Source organism: Stegostoma tigrinum, chromosome 16, assembly GCF_030684315.1.
Source record: "Stegostoma tigrinum isolate sSteTig4 chromosome 16, sSteTig4.hap1, whole genome shotgun sequence".
NCBI classification, from domain to species: Eukaryota; Metazoa; Chordata; class Chondrichthyes; order Orectolobiformes; family Stegostomatidae; genus Stegostoma; species Stegostoma tigrinum.
This window is the reverse complement of record NC_081369.1, coordinates 47,068,080-47,088,348: the sequence shown is the minus strand read 5'-3', so window position 1 is coordinate 47,088,348 and position 20,269 is coordinate 47,068,080. Positions and strand designations below refer to the sequence as shown.

The following is a 20,269-nucleotide window of genomic DNA, read 5'->3' as shown; positions in this document are numbered from 1 at the left end:
TTTTAAGAGTTTATTGACAGGCAGAGCTGGAGTTAGAGCCACGTGAAACAGTTCATATAATCTTTAATTTAATAGAAATATTTTTACCCAAGGGATGACAAGAATGTAGACCTCCGTACGACAAGGTGTAGTTGAGGCAAATAGCATTGGTGTATTAAGGGGGAAGCAAGTTAAACATAAGGGGAAAAGGAATAGAGGGATGTATTCTCCATAATTATAGAATAAACAGGCTATATTTTGATTTGATTTATTATTGTCACATGTACAAGGATACAGTGAAAAGTACTGTAATGTGCTAACCAGACAAATCACACCTTACATAAATACATCAGAGTAACAGAACCGAATGCAGAATATAGTTGGACAGCCACAGAGGAGATGCATAGAAAAAACAACTCTAATTTGAGGGGTCTTTTCATAAATCTGATAACAGCAGGGAAGAAGCCATTTTTAAATCTGTTGGTACGTGTTTTCAAACTTTTGTATCCCAATGGAAGATGGTGGAAGACAGTATAACCAGGTTAGGAGGGGTCTTATCCAGTCTCAGGAAATGCTGCCGCACCATATTTAAATTGGGAAGACCACAGAATTAGTGTCAATTTGAATGTATTCATAGCACTGATCATATGCACTAATATTTTGTCTCTTCCCTGCAGGTCACAGTTCAGCTCATTCAGCTGATGTTATGTCTGTAAGTATATGAGGAAACCAAAGTTAAGCAATGATGGTGAATTTCGTTCGTTGATTTAAGGAAAGTGATAAGTTCAGGCATCAGATCTAAAAATCTCGGTTGGACCTTCTTTCAACTTAATCACCTCAATCAGCATGCAAGATTACTTCAGCATAGGCTACGCTGCATTTGTTTTGTAAGGATTTAAACAAACGGTGCTGAAGGTTCTTGCGCGAATTGAGCTTCCAATAATAACAACTTTCATTACATGAGACAATTCCATAACATTATTCCCTCATTCTTGCAGGTGGATTTTAAAGTGGTAATTGAGAAAAGAGGGGAACTCGGGATAATCGATTTCAGCAAAATACAACAAAGCTTTCCAGGAACAGAAGTCATGCAGTTGAATGATAATTGACATGTGTGCAGTAAGGGAACATAGGCAGATGGTGAAATTAACCGCCAGGGATGATATCTGACCAGTCAATTACAATTTACATGTAGGGGAGCACAATCATATAGGGTACAAGAAAAAATGTCTGTGGACTGACCAAGTCTCCCAGTTCAAACAGGTTTCATCTTTGGGTCTTAAAAGGAGTTGCTAATGGGATAGTTGAAACACCCAGGTTAATTTTCCAATATTTCCTAGATTCAAGAAAGATTTCGTTGAACTGGAAATAGCAAATGTAACCTTTCTATTCAAAATTGGAGGAATGCACAAAATGGGAAACTACAGAATAGTTAGCATGGCATCTGTTCTGGACAAGGTGTTAAAATAAATTATTAGAGGGATGGCAGCTGCTCACTTAGCAAAACTTAAGGTAACCAGAAAGAGTTAACAATGTTTCATCAAACAAAAGTTATGCTGAACAAATTTGGAGTCCTTTGATGCAGTAGCACATGCTATGGATAAAGGGGAACCTGTGATCCACTATACCTGGATTTCCAGAGGCATTTAATAAGGAGACACCTAACAGTGATTACAGAAAATGAAAAAAAACGAAGTGTAATGGGTAGCATGGCTTGATGATTTGCTGTGCTGTCAAAAACAGAAGGAATGCATCTAAGTTTTTAACAAGAAGTGTAGATCTAAAGTGTGAGGATTAATTAAATGATGAATAGCCAGGAACAATGGACATCCAAATAGGTTTATGGGTCCATATAGATCAATAGATATTGTAGTCAAGAACAAGAATAATCAAATATTTTAAATGGTATGTTGACTTTCATAACAAAAGGAAAAGTTGAGGATGTTTAGCAAAAGTGTTATAAAATCCTCTGTAGAGTACAACTTGTATACAGTTTACAGTTTTGGTCACCACACCACAGTGATGTCGGAAGGAGAGCAAAACAAATTCACCTGAACATTCACCAAATTCACCATTAGGACATCAAAGGGGTAGGTTGTAAGGAATTGTGATCCAAACATAGGCCCAGCCTTCCCTGGAATACCAAAATGTAAAGGTGAGGTTTTCAAGATTGTGAAAATATTCACAGGGTGGACAGAGAGAAAATTTTTTCCACTGTTGGAGGAGTCAAGAAAAAGGGGGCATTGAGCAAGATTTTCACCTCAATATGAAGAAGGAAGAGAGACAAGTGGGCATGCAAATTTTCAACGGCAACTGGTGTGTCAGCTTAGTGCCACCATTCTCTCTCCAATCAAGCAATATATTAGAAGGCTAGATTGGCAGTAGAGCAGCGAGTTAAGGTTATTGAAAGGTCAATTAAAGCCATGAATTAGAGCCCAATTTGAAGGCCCTTTTGTCATGCAGCGGCAGTGTTCCTACCCAGACCAAGAAATCTGGGTTCAAGTCCCCCTTGCTCCAGAGATGTATAATAACATCTCTGAACAGTCTGATTACAAACTAAGTCAAAGCCCTGCTTGATTTTTCCCAGTTTGCCTAGAGGTTCCCAAAGGAGATGGAGTGCAGCAGTTATCTGAAAGTGGTCTCCCAGCAGTAGATCAGAAAGCCAGCATTCCAGAAAGATTCCGAGGGTCCCTCTGTCTCTGTCTGTATGGCCACAACTATGGTTGTACAGCACACTATGAAAGAAAGAGTTTCCCCTCCACAACTGTGTTCTGACAACCGCGATCATTGGAAACAACTTCCCTTTCCACGCGTTAGTTGCAATGCTCTTCACGAAACTACATCCAGACTATAATGTGTAGCCTTGGTCACCCTACTTGGTGAAGGATGTCCTATTTATGGAGGGAGTGCAATGTCACTAATTCGTCAATCAAGGCAAAATGAATGCAGATTGGCTTTTCCTGACTCAGTATATGGTAGTGACCTGCATTTGACCCCTGCTATCTGGGTCCTCAGTCAAAATCTGGAAACTTGAACAGTACCAAAAAATCAGCAAATCCAATGAGAAAACATGGTAGAAAAACATCTTCGTGTAAAGAAAGGCACAAATGTGAAACTCTACAAAAAACTCAATTAATAATTTTAAACAAGGTCAATAAATTTTTGTCAGCCAAAGTAGGTGGCATGAATTGAATTTGAATTAGTCAAGATGTCATTCAATGATGGAACTGGTTCAAGGGACTGTATGTTTCTCAATCTCATAATCCAGTGGTGCATTCCATGATTCCAAAAACTTCTGTATAAAAATGTTTCTCCTGCTGACTAACCCAGATCTCTTTTTCATTCCCCCAGTGTTACACTAATCATTACCCATAACTCTGAATCAATCACTATATGTCAACATTATCTGATTCCTTCACAATTTTAAAACTTTATTATCAAATTCATTCTAAATTTCCCAACCTTGTGTGTTTTCTCATTAATCTCTATTGTAACCTATTACCTTAATGTAGCAAATTTAATGTGGAGATGAACATTGCCCATGTAACATTATTAGTGCAAGGAATGAGGGATGCCGGTTAAATGGAAAAACTGGAGAAGCTGAGATTGCTTCCATAGAGAAGGTTAAGGAGGATTTTATAGAGTCACTGAAAATCACAAAGAGTCTAAACAAAACAGAGTGTGAAACTGCTATCAGTGCAAGGTTGCTTAAGAACCAGTGGACACTTATTTGAAGTGATTAATAAAACAACTAATGGCAAGATGAGAAGAAACATTTTACAATCTCATACACTGCCTAAGCACTTAATGGGAGCATGCAATCATAGTGTGGAGCTGGAGGAACACAGCAGGTCAGGCAGCATCAGAGGAGCAGGAAAGTCGATGTTTCGGGTTGGGACCCTTCTTCACAACTGGGGAGAGCGAAGCAAGCTGGGAAATAAGGAGAGACAGGGGGGTTGGTGACAGATGGATGCAGATAGGGAGTGATGGGGATTGGTCAGTAGGAAGGGCAGGGCAGATAGGTGAGGATGATGATGGACAGGTTGTGTCAGGTCAAGGAAGTGGGGGTGAGAGGGAGGTTTGGTCATTGGCTAAGGCTGGGGGTGGGAAGATTTTAAAACTGGTGAATTCTATGTTCGTGTCGTCATATTGTAGGCTCACAAGGCGGAACATGAGGTTTTGCTCCTCTAGTCCCACAAAGACACCATGCGCAAACTGGAGGAGCAACACCTCATCTTCCATCTCAGTGGCCTACAGTCCAATAACCTGAACACTGAATTCACCAGTTTTAAAATCTTCCCACACCCGGCTTTATCCCATGACCAATCCTCCCTCTCATCCCCACTTCCCTGACCTCACGCAACCTGTCCATCTTATTCCCTACCTATCCACTCCTCTCACCTCACTGACCAATCCCCATTAACCACCACTTGCATCCACCTATCACCATCCCACCTTCCCTCCCCGAGCCCCACCCCCTCCCTCTCACCTCCTTGACCTGATACAACCCATCCATCTATTCTGCCTTCCCCACCTATCCTCTCCATCCTTCCCACGGACCAATCCCCACCACCCCTGATGTGCAACCACCTATCACCACCTCACCTACCTTTCCCCATCCCCACCCATCCTCCCTCTTGCCTCCTTGACCTGACACAACACGTTCATCTACTCATGAACAAAAACAGAAGTTGCTGAAAAAGCTCAGCTGGTCTGGCAGCATCTGTGAAGAAAAAACTCAGAGTTAACATTTCAGATCCGGTGACCCTTCTTCAGAGCTGATGGTAGCTGGGAAAACATTGGCTTATATGCAGAAAATAGGGAGGGGGATTGGGTAGGGAGAAAACAATAGGATAGAGCCCGAAGAGAGAGAGAAGAGCAGTTCAATAGATAAAGGAGTTGATAATGATCAGGCTGTAAGGGTGAATAGCTGTTAATGGGGACTGTTTGTGACCAACAATAGGTAGTGTGTAATGGCAGGCTATGTGATAACAAGGCCTGGTATGTTTGGTAAGGGAATGGATATGGGAGAGTTTAGGTCCTAAAATTATTGAACTCGATACTGACTCTAGAGGGCTGCAGGGTACCCGAGCGGAAAATGAGGTGTTGTTTTTCCAGCTTACGTTGAGCTTTGCTGGAACACTGCAGCAAGCCAGAGACAGAGGTGTTGGCCAGGGAATGGGTCAGTGTGTTAAAGTACAAATCTGTCCATCTTCTCTCCCACCCATCCACGCCACTCTTCATTACTGACCAATTCCCATCACCCCCTACCTGCGTCCACCTATTACCATCCCAACTACCTTACCCCAAGCCCACCCCTCCTCCCTCTGTTTATTTCCCAGTTCTGAAGATGGGTCCTGGTCTGAAATGTCAACTTTCCCACTCCTCTGTTGCTGCCTGACCTGCTGTGATGCTCCAGCTCCACGCTTTGTTGACTCTGAATCCAGTGTCTGCAGTTCTTGCTATTTCCAACATGCAATCATAGTTTTTAAAACTGAATTGGTTATGCCCTTGATGAGGAAAAAAAAGCAAGGTGATGGAGAAAGGGGAGCAGTACGGACTAACTGAGTCACTCTTGCAGAGCCATCACAGATAGGCTGGAATGAATGCCCTTCTTTATGCTGTTATCACGCTATGTCTTAGTAATCCAACTAGGAGCATGAAATAGCTGTTTTTTTTAAAGCGTGAAATTCAGCATTTGTCTGAATGTACAATGTCTTTAAGGAATTATATTGCTTAATGATCTAATGAGTCAAACAATTAGACAGAAATATGCTTTTTGAAAGGTAATTTTTTCATTGTTGTATCTACCAGCAGGTGTTAGGTCCCTTTTATTCCAGAGTCTCTTGCCATTGCCAATCCACACTCAGTCAGCCGAGCTGTTACTATGGTTGCTAATGAGATGTGGCAAGGACTCCACACAAACTCACTAAAGTAGGCTTGTTCTATAGAAGCGTTTTATTTTTTAATGTGATGTTATGCCTTCTAATCTGCATAAATAGAAAGGTTCTCTCTGAGCATCTCAAGGCTCTCCAGCAAAATGGCCAGAGTATATTATGAGCACAACTATGGTTGGGAACAGTTCCTAACACAAAATGTCTTTAATTTGTTTTGAATGAGCAATCCCACACAGCAAAAGCACAAACAGAAAAAATGCTCTTTTGTTGCTTTTTCACCTAAAGCTATTTTTGCAGGTCAGGTGACCTCACCTGAGTGAAAGTCCTGCCGAGAATTTTTTTAAAAATCCTAATTAATGTTCTTTCCGTCTCTTTATTTCAGCTGTCCTTCCAAATTGGGGTTTCAGCACTTGCAGTCACAATGAAGTTCAGCAATAGCAGGAGGAAGATTTCAGCCTTTTGATTTAGCCCAGAATGCTCTTTTGAATCATTGTCATTCTGTTGGTTAGCGTGTGGCGCAGACTGATACCAACAGCCTAGGTCAAATCCCTGTTACAGCTTTTGTAACTCATGGAGGCCTGCCTTTTTACCTTGCCCCAGTTTAGATACAGAGTTGTGCCTCTGAAGCAATCTAACCAATTGTCTCTCAGCCCTTAAAAACCGAAAGAAATACAGATGCCGTAAATCAAGAACAAAAACAAAGTTGCTAGAAAAGCTCAGCAAGTCTGGCAGCATCTATGAAGAAAAAAACCAGAACTGAGAAAGGGTCACCGGTCCCCAAACGTTGATTTTTTTTTTCTTCACAGATGCTGCCAGACCTGCTGAGCTTTCCCAGCAACTTCTGTTTTGTCTCTCAGCCTCTTCTGAAGAGCAATGGCTTTGTAGACAATTGCTAATTATCCATTATTTTAGAGCCTTTCTAACAATGTAAAGAGTAAATTGCCTGAAGATCAAGTGTAGTATATAAAAACTAAGTGTTACCTGGAAGGGAAACTGCAATTAGTTATTTGCTCTATTTTTCCTTAGACTTAACAAAATGATTATGTGGACACATAGACTTATATCACATGCGAGAGTATTAAAGTCTTCACCATATCAATGAATTATGGGAGATGAAATTTAACCAATAGACATGTGGCCTATGCCACTCTTTGAAACATATCATGCAAATAAAGGGCATTTATTACATCAAGGAGATTTGGTAGTGGTCTTCTAGGATAACACATCGTGTATAAATTGGCTTATAAGGATGACATTTTTCTAGAATTTTCTAGATTTTTGTTGTGTTGTAAAATTTATGATTGTGTATTCTGGTAAATTCTAAACAAAATGTCTTTTAATTTCAAGAGAAGCTTTTAAAAATGAGCCCCAATTCTAATGTCAGAAAACCATCCTTAAATGAACCAAGATAATAAAGTGTGAAGCTGGATGAACACAGCAGGCCAAGCAGCATCTCAGGAGCACAAAAGCTGACGTTTCAGGCCTAGACCCTTCATCAGAGAGCTCTCTGATGAAGGGTCTAGGCCCAAAACGTCAGCTTTTGTGCTCCTGAGATGCTGCTTGGCTTGCTGTGTTCATCCAGCTTCATACTTTACTATCCTGGATTCTCCAGCATCTGCAGTTCCCATTATCTCTTAAATGAACCAATGATGACTTTATCATTTTAACAGCAATCTCTAACTTCTCTGAATGAGATGCTTTCAAATGAATTTACTGAGGTGGTCTTAATCAGGGTCTAGGAAAGAAAAGACAAAATTCTAGTTTATATAATAAAATCATAAAATGGCTGCAGAATGGAATGGCACTCAGCCCAAAATGTTTATGTTTGTTCTCACACCTGCTACCCCATTTTCTCCCTTTAGATTCAAGGCTTCTATGGCTTTGGATTGTCTAATTTTTCCTCAAGATGCAATAACCCAAACAACCTCATGTTTTATGAGATAACAAGGTGTAGAGCTGGATGCACACAGCAGGCCAAGCATCAGAGGAGCTGGAAAGCTGACATTTCAGGCCGTTACCCTTCTTCAGGGTCGGGTCTAGGCCCAAAACGTCAGCTTTCCTGCTCCTCTGATGCTGCTTGGCCTGCTGTGTTCATCCAGCTCCACACCTTGTTATCTCTTCACCATTTGTGCTGTCTTGACCACTGGAACTATTTCCCATGACCATTCTTGTACCCCACATGATCATTTTCTCAAGACTATGGGATTTTAACCTTAAACATCTTTGAAGAATGATTTACTCTTCTACTTCCAGCTCTGCGAGACCACAAAGCGGCAAGGAATTGTGTACTTTGTCACTTAAATGCCTCACTATTCAATGATCGTCTCTGAAGGAAATATGACACTCAGCTTCTCTGCTCCATCAACACTAACTTCTTAAAACAACCTCCTGCACACTCTCCTCCAACAAATGCAATCACCTTATAAACTTACTTGTTTCAAAGAGCTAAGCTATCCAATCAGTTGCCTCTACAGCTTCTTGCCCTTCCTTAACCTGGCAGAACCAATGTCCTCTCCAATTGTCTATGCCTTAACCATCAGGGTTGCTCCATCAAAATATGAATACAGCTCTTGGCAAAGTCACAAATAGTATTTAATATAATAGTGACCAAGGTAAACTTTAACTTCTCACCATTTCAAACTTGCCTACTGCCTTCAACACAGTTACTTTGGATGTCTTCAAGGCAGAGATTGACAAATTCTTGATCTCAGAAGGAATCAAGGGCTACGAGGAGAGAGCAGGGAAGTGGAGTTGAAACGCCCATCAGCCATGATTTAAATGGCGGAGTCGACTTGATGGGCTGAATGGCCTGACTTCCACTCCTATGTCTTATGGTCTTATGTATCATCACCTCTCCAACTCTCATACAGCTAGATGGAAGCAGACTTGTGTGGATTCATTCCTATGCAACCTGTTCTAGCCAGAGAATCACCTGCAGTGGCTTCTTGTTCCTACATCATAATCTCCATGCTCCCCAAGGAGCTAACTTTGAACCCCTCCTATTCTTCACCTCCATGCTGCTGTTTAGCAAATCCAGAACCATCTTGACTCTTCTCATAAGCATGTTGCTCAAATCTCTGCTGCCAGAGATGAGTTCTATAATAGTGAAACACGATAAAACTCAACATAATTTGTTTATAGACAGTGTGTAAGTCTTAATATTGGAAAATCTCAGCCAAAATTGGACAAAAGTGCCCGCATACAGCTTGAATGCTTATTAACCAAAATTTTGCAGACACTGAAGTCGAAAAATATTTTGATTTGCAACATGGATAATGGGCTTCTAATATTTTAATAGCTTACCATTGCAGACACTTGCACAATAAGATTGATACCAAATGGAATTGTAACTGCTACACTGATTATTCCTAACCACCACAATCATACTAGGTTCTGCTTAAACAAAGATATTATTTGATACAGATTGCAAAGTGTGATGCGTTTTTTTCAATACAGGTGAATGTTTTTCAAATACATCTTAGACTTGGTGTCATGTTGAATTTTACAGAAATAAGTACAACAAACGCAGAAGTGCATACAGTGCTAAGTCTATGCATTTTTGTTTTTTTTTTAAAACATGCATTCACCAGATGAAAGCATCACTGGATAGCATTTATTACCCAGTCCTAATTTCCATTGACAAAGTGATAGAAACCTGGATACCTGGAGTATTGTGTGCAGTTTTGGTCTCCAAGTTTGAGGAAGGACATTCTGGCTATTGAGGGAGTGCAGCGTAGGTTGATGAGGTCAATTCCCGGTATGGCGGGACTATCATATGTTGAAAGATTGGAGCGACTGGGCTTGTATACACTGAGTTTAGAAGGATGGGAGGGGATCTGATTGAGACGTATAAGATAATTAAAGGATTGGACACTCTGGAGGCTGGAAGCATGTTTCCTTTGATGGGGGAGTCCAGAACCGGAGGACACAGTTTAAAAATAAGGGGTAGGCCATTTTGAACAGAGTTGAGGAGAAACTTCTTCACCCAGGGAGTGGTGGATATATGGAATGCTCTGCCCCAGAAGGCAGTGGAGGCCAAGTCTCTGGATACTTTCAAGAAAGAGATAGATAGACCTCTTAAAGATAGTGGAATCAAGGGTTATGGGGATAAGGCAGGAACAGGATACTGATTGTGGATGATCAGCCATGATCATAATGAATGGTGGTGTGGCTTGAAGGGCCGAATGGCCTACTCCTGCACCTATTGTCTGTTGTCTATTGAAAATTACTATCTTGCACTGTTGCACTCCAGGGATTTAGGTACTCCCAGAGTCTTGTTAGCAAGGGAATTCAATGATTTTGAACCAGCAACAATAAAGACACAGCAATGTAGTTCCAAGCAAGGACTATGTATGGCTTGGAGGGAAACCAGCAGGCGTATATTCCCATGCACTTACCATTATGGTTACATTTCCCTTTCACATTTGATCACCAGGCAATCTGGTACACGTTGTCCGCAAGCACTTTGATCATGGAGAACTATGCAATCTTTACTTGTACCTTGAGGGACTCATTCCTTCCCAACCTTATAAATGGCAGAAGTACAAGTCCATCCAAACATGGCAGAAATGCTTTCATAAAATTTTTAAACATAAATGATTTTCTATGAATACATGGATTTTCACATTTCCACAATTGTGCTGCCTCCCTATTCAATCATGACATAACGTGCAAGGTTTAGGTCTGTTGTGAACCACACTCATACAAATTGTCTCATAAGACGTGACTGACTCTGTTTCACAAAAATATGTGCATTCATTAAGCTGGCAATTTAATAACATCCACTCGCACTTGAACTTAAACAGGCAAAGAAAAGTAAATACTGGGAAAGAAAGTGCATTTCATTTTCATCATTGTGAACGAACATTGCGCAACAACTCCAAATTACATTCCGAGGCTAAGCAACCACTGAAAAAATGGTTCAGCATAATATTTTGCAGAGTGGTGCAATCATTTTCCACTTTTCAGCCTAACCAGAACCAGCAACAAGTAAATAAAACACAGACAGTCACATCAACACACAGCTTATAGTTCAAACACCAATCAAGTGGTAGGCAAATTACTTTTGTCCTATTTCATCTTCCCTTTAATGCAGCCATTATTCAAAAACACAATAATACAAAATCCATCTAGGACAGTGAATTCTGCTATGCCTGAAGTGCAGCATTTTTCTATTGTAATGATTGCACCTTTCTGTGCATTGTTTTGATACCGTTCCATCCAAAAAAAAGGAGAAAATACATCTAACAAACGTCATGAAGGCTTTATGAAGGCAAATGGAATTGTAACTGCTACACTGATCATTCCTAACTTTTCCACAATCATACTAGGTTCTGATTAAACAGAAGATATTATTTGAGACAGATTGCAAAGTGTGATCGGATTTTCAATACAGGTGAATATTAGTCAGCTTCTATAATGAACATTCAATCATCAGTTTTCTACGTGGGCAACAAGTTGAAAACCTATCTGATTATTATAGCATTAATCTGCTTTTGTACCTATGGTGCTCGAGCAGTTGAAAGTAACAGTTCAGTCTCTCAATTGGCAAAAGGGCACTCCAATGTTAAATCAAATGTTAGGATCTTTTGCTCCATGTAAGTAAACCGCAATTTGCACAAACTTGGCTGACCACTAGCAGGCAACTGTAGGAAGTTTGCAATTGACCTCTGTCTCTTTGAACCAGTCAGGCTGTTTGCTGTTCCTGATTAATGCACAATATGCTCTGCAAAAGCATGGTTCAGTGCCCAGAGGTTTGTAGCTGAGATTTCCTCCGTGCATTACATACAAGATAAGAAGCATATTCTTTATAAATGGGATTACGAACATGTTGCACAAACATTTTTATTTTCTCCTCCTCGAGGGCAAGACCAGGCAGTGATGTACATCTCACTTAGCTCAGCCTGCAGGTAATGGTTCTCCACAGGCTACTCAGGTAAGAAGCTGAAAGCACATGGTACAGGACTCTAGCATTTAGGAGGGGAAAATGAATGTTCTTGGTCTTAAAACTGCATTTGACAAAATGTAACATAAAGGACCCCTCATAAAATTAAAGTCAATGGGAATCAGGGCAAAACTCTCTGTTGGTTGGGATGTCATAATTAGTACAAGGGAAAATGGTTGTAGTTTGGGAAGTCAGTCATCTCAGTTCCAAGACATATCTGCAGGAGCTCCTCAGTGTGGTGTCTTAGGTCCAAAAGTCTTCAGCTGCTGTTGTGTGGTTTTTGATCTTGTCCATCCCAGTCCAATACCGGCACATCCACATCAAGGCTGTCCCTTTATCATAAGATCAAAAAGGGGATAGTCACTGATGATTTGACAATATTCTGCACCACTTGAGATTCCTCAGATACTCAAGCAACCTCTGGGCAAATAGAGAAAATGTGGACAATCTTCAGGCTTGGATCGACAAGTGCCAAGCTTTTTTTTAAATTCATTCCATGGGATGTGGTACATCTGGCTAAGCCAACATTTTTATTGCCCATCTCTAATTGCCTAATGGCAGCGGAGTCAAACACATTGCTATGTTTCTGGAACCCAAACAGGTAAGAATGACAGATTGCTATCCCCAAATGACATTACTGAACACAATGGGTCTTTTCCAACAATCAACAATGGTGTTATGGTCATCATCAGACCCTTAATGCCAGATTTTTATTTAATTCAAATTCCAACATCTGCCATGGCAGGATTTGAACACAGCCAGAACATTAGCTGCCACACAAGGGCTCAGCAATTGCCATATCCAACAAGTGAGAGTCTAATCATCACGCCTCAACATTCAATGGCACTGCCATTGCTGAACTGTCCACTGACACCTTTGCTGTTAACACTGACTAGAAACTGGATTACCCATATAAAGCCAGCGTAGCAAGGGCAGGTCCAAGAGTTGGAATCCAGCAATGGGTAATTCTGCTCCTCACTCACCAGAAGCTTGTTTATTTCAGGAGTGTGTCATAATGTTCTTCATTTGTCTGGATGTGTACAACTTCAAAAAACACTCAATCAGCTTGGCACTGTCTAGGACAAAGCAGTCTGTTTAAATGGCATCACATCCATAAATATCCATTCTCTCCTCTACTGATGTACAGTAGCAATAGTGTGTATCATCTACAAGATGCACTGCAGAAATCCACCAAGGCTCCTTAGACAGCAGTTCTAAACTGCAACTACACCTCTCTGAGCCACACACCATCCTGGTGTTATTCCTTCACTGTCACTAGGTCAAATTTCTGCAGCTCACCTCTAGCCTCTGGGTTTGCTTACATCAAATGAACTACAGCAGTTTAAGAAACTTAACATACCAACATCTTCTCAGGGAAGGTTAAGAACAGACAATAAATACTGGCCAAGCCAGTAAAGCCCAGATCTCCTTAATGAATGAAAAGGTAGGTGGAAATTGGGGTGGAAACACTGACATAAGAATGTCATTAGCATGTAACAAGTGAACTTTGCAGCGTAGCACATATGCTTCAGAGACTTTGTTAGCATTTGTTGACACATCATTCCGCTGAGTATCCCCCATTATTTGAGGAACTATGTTCAGCTACACTGACTCCATTCCAGCGTGAAATCTTTTTGCTGTTCTGTATCCCCTTATGATAAAATCACTTTGAATCGAAGGAAGGCAAATCAAAAAATCTTCTCAATGATAAGAGGCTCGGGAGCTATCAAGGTGCAAAGCAACTCAGGTCATCATGTATATAGGTCTCTATGCTGGTATAGATAATCAGAAAGGTGAATGGAATATTGTCTTTTCTACGAAGGAGGTTGGAGTTCTTTTTAAATAAAAAAGAATGTTTCCATTGCACAACCTATGCTCAGATAGATTTGTTTGGCTGCTTTCATCTTTGACCACCAGGCCTCAGGAAATGTTCACAGTAATTCCATTTGCTAGGCTGATGCATAGATCCAGAATGATACCAGTGCTTAATTTGTGAAAATGTGCTTAATAGCTTGTGTTCTCTTCAATTTTTTTTAAAAGGGGCTGTTTTTTGGGGTATTTAGAATAACAAATGGATTTGATAGAGTAGATGCAGATAAATGGAGTAACAGTATTGATCAGCCATAATCTAACTGGATGACAGCATGGGCTCAAAGGGTTGAAAAACCTGCCCATCTTGCCTGTGTCTTGATCATAAATCCTCCTCAAAACCCATCACATTCACCATTTTTGTCCTTTATCATATTATTCTTGTTCTAAAGATGCTGTATAAATGCACATTGTTAATTGGTTTGTAAACCAAACTATTTCGCTAAGCACCGAAGTATGTCAGCAGCTTTGATAATGCATTCTTTCTTCTAAAATCACACACCATCTGCCGTGTAAATAAAATGCGGAATTAAGCAAATGCATACATTTACTTTTGGAGCAGCAGTGTTTTGTCTGTAAACTCTGGCTTTATGCAAAACATGTACTGAGATCTCAAAAAGGCTGAGTGAAAGCGTGAGCAGTGAATGGGAAAACAGCATGATTAAACTGAATACACAGTAATTCAGGGAGCGGAAATCTTAAAAAGGATCATGATTATAGTTTTGCAGGAAACAGCACACATCAAAAATCTTCTTCCCTCACGGGTATTCCATAATAAGCATATGAACTAAAAATGCAGTACAGATTAAAACAAAGAGATAACATGGTGTAAAGCTGGATGAACACAGTAGGCCAAGCAGCATCAGGAGAGCAGGAAAGTTGACGTTTCGGGTCGAGACCCGAAACGTCAACTTTCCTGCTCCTCTGATGCAGCTTGGTCTGCTGTGTTCATCCAGCTTCACACAGTGCTAGCTCAGATTCTCCAGCATCAGCAGTTCCTACTATCTCTGTAACAGGTTAAAACAAACTTGTGGTCAATACAATAAGATATGCAATCAGTGGATCTAAACATATAACAGAGCAGATATTTCAGAAGCTGAATTTTATGGATTATTGGACACATTCATACTTTTGATGAGAGGCAGCAAAGCCAGTGTTGTTAAGTTCTCAGGCTCAATTTATTTTCTGCTGACTTCACTTGGGTGAGTTGTCTCCCTGGTAGCATTATTTCAGACTACACTTACTGACCTGTCCTGATATGGCAGTTAATATACTCGGTATGCTATTCCTGCTTGTGATCTCAAAAACATTATCAAGTTAAATACACTACTCATTATGTGATTTAAATTTTCATGCACACATTTGTTTTTACAAATAACCTAGTTATTTTGGTCCAACACTTAAAAATTTTTTGTGGTCTTTGCAACATAAGGAGAAACAAAGACGCTGGCTTTGCCCATTTATTGGGGGCATAATAAGATGTACAACTTAAAGCGTATGATGGAAACACATAAGTCGTGTGTGGATTTAGCAGAATGGTTAGGCCTTGCCTGAAACAAAAGTCAGATTTATTAAAAATAGATGATTGAACACCAATATCTGAACATTGTCAGTCAATTTCTACCTTCCCCACATTGTCCTCTCTCAGAAATATAAATGAGGCCTGTGCCAGCATCCATAGAACTAACTTGCATCTGCAACAGGCACCGCCTCTGAAGAACGTAAAAGGTTAAGACGACAGGGAGTAGAGTACAGGAGCAGGAGTGGGCTCCTTGAGCATGCTGCATTATGCAATACAATCATGGCTGATCTTTACTTCAACTCCTTTTCCCTGCTCACTCCCCATAATCCTAACTTCTTAAGTGATAAAAATCTTTCTCAGTCATAACTATACTCAGTGATGAAACACTGACATCCATTTGGGACTGAAATCCCAAAGATTCACAACCCTTTAAGTGAAGAAATTTCCCTTCATCTCAGGCCTAGATGACTTGCCCTTTGCTATATTATAAAAATAAAATTATACTTTATGAAATGTGTAACAGAGCATTACACAACAGATTAATAGATCAGTTCCTTTCAAAACAACACATGAGCTATTTCACTACACCTGCCATTATAGGTTATATTTATGACATACAATTATGTTTCATGTCAAACATTTGCTCATGCAGACAGCCTGACTGCTTTTACACAGTTCCCTCAGGATGTGATGGAATATGGCCCTCTTCATTCCCCATTGGGCTTTCTCTGTGGCTGTCGCAAGTTATCGTGTTTCCATCTAAACGTAGACCTGAACATTGGAATGTGCCAGTCCAAAATTCATAATTACTGAATGATCAGGCCCTTATGCTGAGACTGAACTCTTGCATTCCAGATTCCCCAATTAATAGAAATAAGCTGTGTCTACCATGTCGAGTCCCTTTAAAGTCTTGCTTGTTGCAATGAGATTATCTCGGCCAGTTTACACTGGGCGTTAGACTAAAGTTCCCCAAATGCTACTTGCTCCTTGGTGATGCAGAAGGATCAAGATGATGTAATACTTTCATTTGTCAGTTTCGTTGTGACAATCTTTCCTGGTAATTGATACATGCACAGACTCAAGGGTGAATTATTTCTACCCGACAAATTCAAGTCAGCAGTGTGGTCACGTTCAATGTAAATTTTATCTGCTTAAACTTAATTGATCGACCTATTCACGAAATTGATGGATAATTATGAATGTAAATCAGTAAAAACAAATTTATAGCCATAATCCTTACCCGTCCAATAACTTTAGGAAATGGTCCTCTTTGATTCTCAGGGAATGATATGGGAGGGGCTATCAAAGATCTTTTTCTTCTGTGGACGATAGAGATGTTTCCAATTTTCAGGGTCTCCTTCAAACAGAAAGATCAAAAAAAGTATGTAATATGTATATACATGTTATAAATTTGAAACAATTTTTTTTCAGCAAAACAGAATCATCAAAATAACTGCTGGGTGCTTATTACACTGCAGTGGCAATTTGAATCTTGAGAACATGACAGTAATCTTTTTACCTCAGATAATAAGGAACTTGAGAAAAAAAGTGGAGATGAATCAGTCAATATCATAGAACGCAACACATCAAATAACATCAAGTCTTTCATTTTGCTAATATGTTTACCATTACACAGATTTTAAACAGTTAAGCATGGGCATGGTGTCTGTAATATAACAGGATATGCTGCCTAGTTTAGCAATGAATTATACGAGTTATTTAATGGGGTCAAAGGCTCATATTCAGCAGTGACTGGGCATTAAATTAATTAGGCCTTTCATTTCAGTGAATGAATTTCTAATACATAAGTGGCTCCAACATGTGTAACTGGTAAAGTGCAGCAATCCCTTAATCCATTGTCGCATTGCACAGATATCTAGTTACACACAAACAATGCAAAGGATTCACAAACAGAGCTGCATTACAAATTGATGTAACATTAAGACATTTCGGCTTTGGAAAAAAGAGTTGAGAGTTTTTTGAAGATTACTGAAGTGAATATAATTTACCTGCAGCTCTCTTTATATTGTAATAACAGTGCATAAAACAATCGTTAACAATATGATCCGATACAGTTTCAGTTTGTGAATCAAGTCAACACTTATGCAATACAATAACAATAAGATTTTAATCATGCATCTCTCAATCATTTCTTAAAGCAGAAGGCTTTTAAACCCACGCTTGACACCACAATATTAGTAGCAACAGAGAACAGCTACTGTAATGAGAAAAACTAGGCCCATTATCCAAATTAAAACTCTACCCCAGAAATGGGAAGAAAGTAAACCTTAAATGTGAACATGTGATTTAAGATTGTAAATAACCTGTTAGCTGCAATCTGGGAAGGTCAGCCATGGTCTTTCCTGCCCAGAAATTAATTCAAACCAGCCGAATTAAATTGTCTAAATACAAACCAAAAGAACTGCGGATGCTGTAAATCAGGAACAAAAACAAAGTTGCTGGAAAATTTCAGCAGGTCTGGCAGCATCTGTGAAGGAAAATCCAGAGTTTCGGGTCCGGTGGCCCTTCCTCAGAACCCAATTAAATTGTCTTCCCACTTCCAAACTCACAACCTCCAGAAACAGAAGACTTCACTCTATTTCTACCACCTCGCTGGCTTGCAAAAATTTGGCAAGCTCTTCCTTTCTAAAGCATTTACTTAAAAAAAAAACAGCAAAAATAGTTCTGTCTGGTTATGGAATCATTTTATCTAAGCATGACACATACTTAGAAAACGAATATAGGAATAGTAAGTGATTCCTATTTAAAAAGAATGAGAAATGCACTTGCACTTCAACTCTGTTTGTGTTCTCAAAACATCGAAAAGCACTTCACAGCCAGTAATGTATTTTTGAAGTATAGCCAGCATTGTACACATCACAAGTAATGTGTATGTGGCAAAGTATCACAAACAGCAATGAGATAAATCACTACATGCTTTAGTGATGTTTGTTAAGGAATGAACGTTGGGCAAGGCAGCAGAACTCTCTAGCTTTTCTTGCAAATAGTGTATTTTTCAGGAGCTTGAGTGCAAGTCTTATCCGAATGATGGCCCCTTTGATAGTGCTGCTTGAAGATGCCAGGCCAGATAATATCCTGAAACCTGAAAGAGAAGCCCGCATTTACAATCTTCTGGTTACTTGACAGTACAACTACCTTTACTAATAATGAAAAAGGCAATGTTTTCAAATACAAGTAGGTTTATTATTCATTTTTCCCATATGATACGTAGTGTGAATCACCAAAGCAGAAATAATAGTTGTCAATACATGTTAAAATTTCACTAATATGCTTCTTTCAATCTGTGTTTGTTGTTATGTTATTGTGTTGTTAACCATGTAAAATGCTTTCAGAGAGCAGCAGTTTGCGTGCACAAAATAACATATGTTATCATTTGTTAGATGTTGATGATTGTAATTAAAGCCTTTTACATTGGTGTCAATTTTGTATTCGTGCTATTACTACATTAAATTGGAAAGGTTTTGAAATTAAGGTACATTTTAATTAAAGTACAAAACAAGGCTTGCAATGGAATACAATTTTGCTAAGACACAAAAAGTTGCACATTTCAGATGAGTTCATGAGCACAGCTTAGTGTGCACTAGGAAGAGTTAATTTTATCAGACCAATAAAATACGGTGATACAGGTTTTATAATATTTCACAGTTAGGTTGTCTGTAAAGCCTAGAGTGCAATTATACATTTTCAATCAAATTAATATTCTTAGAATGAATCACAAATTGATGTTCTGCGGAAAAAAAATCAATGTATTGAAATAGCAAATTACTCCAAGTGCAAGATGAAAATAAATTATTTCTTTTAATATCTATAAATACATCCAATTGAGTGTGTGACTAACAAAAAGATGAGTCAAAAGTCTATTTTTTTAATAAAAGGGGACTGAAATTAAGTGTATAAGTAAGGGCCATCAAGCCCAGATAATTTCTTTGCGATGTCTGTGAGAGGATGTATAAAAATTTTACCTATGTACTTTGTTTTTCTTAGTTGCTAAAATATGCTCATTTGAATTTCCATCTTTGCTAAAATATGTGCATTGTTCAAGTAATACAAACTTACATTTATATATAGCTCACATCTTTAATTGATTTCAATTCTATTCATGTTATTAATCTCTATTCTGAACTTGGTGACATAGCTTGTTATAACGTGCACACTTTGGAATAATATAGGAAGTACCATTCACATTTTATGAATGGTATGGGAAAAGGAAAATCAGATTTGACTTCCTCAGTTACATTTGTCACTACACTTTGGGTAGGATCTTGTAACTTTGTCACAGCTTCTTTCTCTTGCTAAGTAGATTGCAATCCAATAAGCTTCCTCCGGAGAGGCTTCTTAAAAATTGGTTGCCATCCATTAAGTTTCAGTTGAAAACTGGGGTTAATCATAGCCAACCTTGTATAACAGTACCAAAATAACTTCATAGAAGTGGAAGACCACAGTTTCTGAGTGACACAGTAGCATTTTAACTTCAGGAAATGATCAAGCAAGCAGATCTGAGATGGATACCAAACCGAGCAGACCTCTATTATATGAGGTTTGGGCAACTTCAGCATGGGAACCTTGTCTGCATATCCGTGGCTAGTTGTGTATGCAGAACTGATGGAAACTGAAAGCTGAATGAGAGGCAGAAATATGCCAATTACTAGGCCCCAGTGGAATGCAGTTGGGTAAAAGAACAGTCTTGAGAGAATTTCTCTCAAGGAAGTGTGAGCTATTGGAGGGGCAGGTCTGGGTAGGACAAGGGAGTTCAACAGGGCAATTTTAACCACAATTGTCCAGTAGGAATATGATGGATTGGAAACTGTAATCATTAGCAGTCTTACCCATTTTCACATTCAGGCAGAAGAAGGACTAAAATTGTGTCACTCATCCCTTGGCAGTGCTCCCCATTACGGTCACCCAGTAAAAAAGTCGCTACAATTTCCCCTTAAGGTAATAGCTGCTGAGCCCAACGACTGTCATCACATTTGTCACTACACTTTTGGGCAGGACCTTATGACTTTCTTTTGCTGTGTAGTTTATAATCTAATAAGG

At 39.4% G+C, this 20,269-nt stretch overlaps 1 protein-coding gene across 1 annotated transcript in view; it reads right to left on the bottom strand.

Moving 5' to 3' along the window:
• cdh13 (cadherin 13, H-cadherin (heart)) overlaps positions 1 to 20,269 on the bottom strand; it is a 1,035,536-nt gene that overhangs the window by 664,692 nt on the left and 350,575 nt on the right. Inside the window, exon 4 of the mRNA XM_059651748.1 lies at positions 16,452 to 16,568. Within this exon, the coding sequence (XP_059507731.1) occupies positions 16,452 to 16,568 (117 nt within the window). The remainder of the gene's footprint in view (positions 1 to 16,451; positions 16,569 to 20,269) is intronic.